The sequence below is a fragment of the Helobdella robusta genome, assembly GCF_000326865.2.
Source record: "Helobdella robusta unplaced genomic scaffold HELROscaffold_31, whole genome shotgun sequence".
Lineage (NCBI taxonomy): Eukaryota > Metazoa > Annelida > Clitellata > Rhynchobdellida > Glossiphoniidae > Helobdella > Helobdella robusta.
Window position 1 is genome coordinate 1,509,078 of NW_008704544.1, and position 7,606 is coordinate 1,516,683.

At 34.2% G+C, this 7,606-nt stretch overlaps 1 protein-coding gene across 1 annotated transcript; it reads right to left on the reverse strand.

The window, feature by feature from the left end:
* Positions 1–226: 226 nt before the first annotated feature.
* Positions 227–2,281, reverse strand: HELRODRAFT_174942 (hypothetical protein; the record flags this gene model as incomplete). Its single annotated transcript, XM_009022375.1, has 2 exons — positions 227–268; positions 1,550–2,281. 2 exons carry the CDS (start codon positions 2,279–2,281, stop codon positions 227–229), a joined length of 774 nt encoding a protein of 257 aa, XP_009020623.1.
* Positions 2,282–7,606: the final 5,325 nt, after the last annotated feature.

Consider the following 7,606-nt stretch of genomic DNA (forward strand, 5'->3'; position numbering starts at 1 on the left):
ATTAGTTATTGAAGAGAGTGCTTAATTTAATGGCGAAGATTTTAATTACAAGAAGTGTAAGACAATTTATTTTGCGCAATTTTTGTTTATACGTTTCTGTGTCTATGTTTTTATTTCTATGTTTTATTTATGATCTTTGTTTTTTTTTTGCTTTATGGTCACGTGAGATCAAACCACCGCAAAATGAACAAAATAAAAGTTTAAACAAGGAAGGAGGAAAATTTTCTTAGGTTGTGTTGACGATGATGAAGATGAGGATGATGGCTGGCTGGCGATGAAAATAATGACGACGATGATGCGAATGATAAAAATGATTACATATAAATGGCTAAACATGACGGAAGGTAACAGTTTGTAATGCATATCGAATAACAATAGGAATTCTACGATAATAAAAATTGATAAGTGATATGACGATGACGATAATGATTATGATAGAACGACAGAAACAATTTAGAAAAAGAAGAAATGGCGGTGAAGACGACGACGATGATGACGATGACGACAATGATGAAGAAGATGGTCATCATCATTTTTCTACTCAAATCCAAGCTTTTGATGCATGTTGCGAATCATTGTTCCGCTTTACTACTCTTGAGAATGATGATGATGATGATGATGATGATGATGAGGACGACGATGATGATGAGGACAATGATGATGATGAATGGTGGTGATGGTGATTTGATGATGATTGAAATAATAATTCGTTACATCAAAATGAATAATGGTGATTAGCAGCACTGATGACGTCATTTTTGAATCGTAATAATAATAATAATAATAATTATAATCATCATCATCATCATCATCTTAGTTATTTATGATCTAAATGGAGCTGATTATGATTTTGTTAATGATTATGACGATGACGACGATGCTGCTGTTGTTGTTGTTGACGTTGATGATGATGATGATAGCCAAGATTGCACTGGCAAATTTCCACATCCTCGAATGGTTTGCCTGGAGAGATGATGACGTCAGAGCGACTACAATCACCACCACCACCAACATCATCATTACCACCATTATCATCATCATCAGCGTTAAGCATGTAACGCAATTTTTTATCGTCGTCATCATCGCCATCGTCTATGTTGTAATAAATACCATCTGCTTTTTTGGCGTAACTATAATTAGAATTGTTATTATTATTATTGTTGTTGTTGTTGTTATTACTATCATCATCATCTTCTTCTTCAACCTGAATGAGAACGGTCGTCAGTCTCTGCTTGCCAACATCGTCATCATCGCCACTCATCATCATCATCACCACTGACGATTTCGGTGATGATGACGAAGAAGATGATGATGATGATGACGATGAAGTTGATGTTGGCGATGATGATGATAGTAATGTTTTCACTAGTGGTTCTCTCTCGACGGGTTTTCCCGTTCTTTTGTTTGTTCTATTTTTAGATATGCGATGTTTGTTTTTGTTTATGTTTGTAAAATTAGTGTTAATACTGTTGTTGTTGTTGTTTTTATTGTTATTACTGTTACTATCATCATCAACATCATCGTTAGTGATGTCATTATCGTTTCTAACGCTCTTTTCCGTTTCCAATAGCAACCTTAAAGTGTGTCTTTGACATAATTTTGAAATAGCCAATGGCAGGCAAGCCGTGATGATGATGATTGCGGAAATTGTTCTTGCGTGATAAGTCCAACCAAACGTTATGATGACGTCAGCGAGTCTTGTCTTGTTGTTGTTGTTGTTGATGATGTTATTGTCGTTAATGTTGCTGTTTTTGGTATTGTTGTTGATGTCATTCAAGTAGTTGTTGACGTTTTGGTTATTTGCTTGAGTGTTCACGTGATTGTTGTTCATACGTTTGTTATTGCCATTAGTGTCATTATTGTTTAGATTGTTGTTGTTGTTGCTGCTGTAATTGATGCTATTGCGTTTGTCCGTGTTGATGTTTGCACCGGCGACCCTGCCATCATTAATGATGTGAAGTTGATCGTTATTTAATCTGTTTCCCTGCTGTCTCAGGCCATCAATGTTGTTGCCAGGGTTAATGTTTCTGTTGTTGTTGTTGTTGTGGTTGTTGATGTAGTAGATATTTCCGTTAATTTTGTTGTTGTTGGATTTGTTGGCTATGCTAATACCATTGGCTAAGTATTTGTCGTCAACATTGTTGTTGTTGTTGAAGTTAATGTCGGTACTTTTAAAGTTATTGTCATTGTTGTTGATGTTGTTGCTTACGACGTAATTGTCGTCGTTGGTGCCATGAAAGTAGTTGAATTTGCGTGCTGACCGTTGCAAGCCAAATGACATGACGTACATTAAAATTTGTATGGTCACCGATAAGAAAGCTGTTGTAGTTGTTTATTTATTCATTTATTTATTTATTTATTCATTCATTCATTCATTTATATGGCGCTTATTATTTAGAAATAACTGAACACACGAAGATGTAGCAGAAATAAATTTAATATAATATGCTGCCTCCAATTTCGTACCTAGACGAGCCGTTGGTTAAATGTATAATTATTTATATACCTTCGAGTTTCCATGGAAAGAAAATGAATTTGTTATTTGGGGGATGGTAAGTCTTCCACCGGTGAAGAACATACGTACACATATACGTACATACATACACACACATACATACATACACATACATACATACACACACACACACACACACCTATATATATATACATACATGCATACAAACATACATACTAACATACATGTATTCGCTTGACTGGCTATGATGTTGAAGCATTTGATTTATGTTCGACATGTTTATGATTTTTTTTTTGAAAAATAAGAGAATAAATATAATATATAGAGATGTCATAAATATTTCTACAATTATAGATCTACGGCATAAAACAAATAATAAATTTTTACATCTTTGTTACATATTTATTTTTCAGGTTCAAACAAGCGAACATTGAACGAACAAAAACGAACAAACATTTAGCTTTTTCGACGAACAGTGAAAGTCATTTATTTAACCAGCAGACCAACAAAAAATAATTAAACAGAAAAAATATAAAAAGCCATTTTGATTGGTTGATTGAACTGCCAATCAGCATAAACCAACCATAAAACATGACCTGCTGCCAATTTTAGCTTTCTAATGACGTCATCGTCACCACGGCAACCTTCTATACGATCATTCGATCGTTCACTCGCGTCATCAACACTTATCTTTTCCTTTATTGTTTTAGTCTGCTGTTGTTTTTGTTGTTTTTGGTTTATTGTTGTTTTGTTGTTAGCGTTATCAGTGATGTTTGAAAATGTGCAAATAAAAGATCTTTCATGATATTGCCAGCAAGTAGCAGACAACGACATGCAACAGAATTGTTGTTGCTGAGATGCAGTTGATAAACGGAATGCAGTTTTACATATTGTGTTGTTGTTGCTGATGATGTTGTTGTTGTTGTTGCGACAAACCATTAACAAACCTACTTATTACTTAACATATAGATGTGTTTGTTTATATACCCTGGTTTAAGTTTTTGTATATGTGCATAATAGTTATGTATCCAAGAATGTGACTGTGTGTGCGTTTGTGTATTTGTGTGTGTGTGTGTGTGCGTTTATGTGGGCGTTGGTGAGTGGATTGATGATTGGGTGTGTTTTCATAGGTAGAGATGAAAATATTTCATCCATTGTTAGGCCGTCACCATAGCAAATATTTAATGCTCTGTTTGTTTGTTGGAACTGTCTGCGTCAGATTTATACATGGATACACACATACACAGATACATAGATACACACATACACAGATGAATAGATACAAACATACACACACACAAAAAAACACACAAAGACACACATGCAAACATAGATACATATATACATACATAGATACACACAAACATATACAACAGTAAAAAGTACACATACACACGCACACATACCAACAAAAAGAGAAATATACACAGACACACGCACTGTGCAATATATATTCACTGATATCTCGAACATTTGTATTTAACAAGCAATACACCGTGAAACTCGTTAAACTATCCATAGATGCTGATTAATTTTGGGGTAATACAAATGCAAATCATTCTGGAACGCATAGAATCAAACAGAAATATATATAAATAATAAATACACAAACAAACAAACGAACGAACCATACGAACGAACAAACGAACAAACAGCGAAAAACAGACTAACAAAACAAATATTCCTATTTTTAATCATTTCTTTTATTTATTTATTTTTGTTCGTGTGTTCGTTCTTTTCTTTTGTTCATAATTCATTCATTCATTTTTTCATTCATTCATTTATTCGTTCGTTCGTCCATTCATTCATCCATTCACCCATCCATCCATGCACTTTCTTAATCACTTGTAAACATAAATCGGTGGGGACCACTGCTATCGTAAAAGCAGATTGTTATTATTGATGTTATTGTTGTTATTACTATTGTTATTATTGTTGTTGTTATTATTATTTTTATTATTTCATATATAGAAGATTCGAAGACAAGCTAACATTTAAACGAGCATACAAAACATCATGATATTAGGATATAAATTACATTAAATACATTAACAACGAAAAAAAATCCTCGGCCATAACAACAAAAACATCAGCAACAACAACATAAACATCAACCACCACAACAAAAACATCAGTAACAACAACATAAACATCAACCACAACAACAAAAACATCAGTGACAACAACATAAACATCAACCACCACAACAAAAACATTAGTAACAACAACATAAACATCAACCACAACAACAAAAACATCAGTGACAACAACATAAACATCAACCACAACAACAAAAACATCAGCAACAACAACATGAACATCAACCACAACATCAAAAACATTAGCCACAACATCAACTACTTCATCGAAAGCACCAAAACATCAGAACCATCAACCAAAAATATGAAAATTTTCAATTCTAACAGCTATCTCCAGATACATTTATGACGAACTGAAGCAAAACCAATCTTGCCATAACATTTGAACAAACAAATTTACACGCACACACACAAACACACACGCACACTCACACATACATACACACATAAGCACATCCATACATGCGTACACATACACACACAAACACATCCCTACATGCGTATACATACACACATTCACACATACATACATATACACCTAAATAACTTTTATACTACAGTAGTTTAATACTGTAGTTTAATAGTAGTAATAATACTGTAGTTTATTTATTATTACAGCAACTACTACAACTAAAATAATTAAACATACCTAAATAATACTGAGTATCTTTATATACACATGGCTTAATCAAGTAAATGCAGATAAAAAAATAAATAAACATATGTATATGGTCACACAGACACACACAAACAAAACACACACGCAAATACAAACACAAACACACACAAACAAACAAACACACGCACAACACATACACACATATTTACAAAATATTGTACACACATACATACATAAAATACATCATATAATCTCTAGGGCTTCAAACCTTATTATCTTTCTCAAATTAGTGGCGTTATATACCTAAGATGTGTCTGGGTTTCTGCAGTTATGTCTGTAGTTTTGTCTGTATGTCTATAATTATGTCTGTGTGTTTAAAAAATATTTAGTTTTTATGGCATTTTGTCAAAAATTTTTATGTATACTGTACATACGTGTTATTGCTTAAGTTATGTGAAAGCATTTATACACATCTGTATGCATGTTTATGAAAATTGTGGATATGTCCAATACCACACAACACCACACATTACCACACAGTACCACACGATACCACACAGTACCACACAATACCACACAGTACCACACGATACCACACAGTATCACACGATACCACACAGTACCACACGATACCACACAGTACCACACTGTACCACACACAGCTACAATACCACAAACACACCACCGGGCACTTTTATTTATTTCATCTCATAAAATGTTTTCGCGTGATGCTCAAACCCAGCAAGAAGAAATAAGACAAGCTGCCTTCTACTAATGTCCTTACATTTATGCACGCTCACTTGCAAGGTCATATAACTTACTAGCAAACACATACACACACACACACACATATGCACATACACACACACAACACAAATGTGCATATACACGCACGCGCACGTGCTCAAACTAAAAAATCACACGAAGTAGATAAATTACGTACAAAAAAATTATTAAAAGTAATTACTACCATTATAATACTACTACTACTACTGCTGCTGCTGCTGCTGCTGTTGCTTCTACTACTATTTCTACTAAATCTCTTTATTAATTCTGAGGTATCGGCAGAGCATATAAATACGTATGAATCTCCTTGCATTCAAAGCCGGTAACTTCAACTACATCTACAACTATAACTTAACCAAATACACTGCTGAGTAAATAAAATACAATACCAAATATATTTTCAAATACAATAGCTAATATAAGACTCAATACGCAAATAATAATTACTGCGTGCGTATGTGAAGGCACTCCTGCTGATACCTGTACCTAATGTACAGCATGTTGGTTGATGGAGGAACGCTTTTAAATGGAAATGACGGATGCATGTTGAGGCTGTTGTATGTAGTCAACCTCGCTACGGAAACATTTACGTCATCATCTTCATCATTATTATCCTCATCACTCATCATCGTCGTCGTCGTCTTCCTCGTCGTCATCCAATCACCATCGTTTTAAAATGCCACTTGTAATATGAAGAGCGCACTCTACGAACGAACAAATATAACGAACGAACAAGCAAACAAGTGAACAAACAAACAAGTGAACAAACAAACAGAAGGAAAACAAACAGACAAACAGATGAGCATAAACTAAAACAAAAAAGCTAACAAGCAAAATGTACATCAACAAAAAAAGCAAACAAACATAAAACACAAGAAAACATTACAACAAATGAACAAACCACCGAACAAACAATAAAACTTATAAACAAAAAAACAAACAAACAAACGAACGACAACGGACAACATATAAACAAATATATAAACGAACGAACGAACAAAAGACCCAAGCAACCTGCATGTCTGCTTGATCCTTGCGGAATAATAATGACCACACGCCGACTTTGATTTACATTTACTGTCTTCCTGTAATGGCCGAAAAAGGAAAAACGTGATCAATATTTAGTATTTTTGGTCACGGCACATTTGCGCTGTCTATAGCAACAAATTGGTTATTTAGTGTTTTCTGTTAGGTGTCCTATCCGACTTTGTAAATAATGGCTCTTTAATACCAGCTGATTGCTTTATGCCTCTCATTTCGAAATTGTTTTTTTTTTAATTTTTTTTTGTACGAGATTAAAACCTCAAAAAGATCATGATAATGATGATGTTGTTGACGACGACGATGATAATGATGGTGAAGATGAGGATAATGAACACGCAGAGAATGATGGTGGTTGGTGGAAGAATGAGGCTGGAGGTGAACATGATGACAACAGTTTTCACCATTTCGACGAACATGATAAGGATGATGATGATAAGGATGATGATGATGAGGAGGATGGTAAGGATGATGATGATGAGGAGGATGATAAGGATGATGATGATGAGGAGGATGATAAGGATGATGATGATGAGGAGGATGGTAAGGATGATGATGATGAGGAGGATGGTAAGGATGATGATG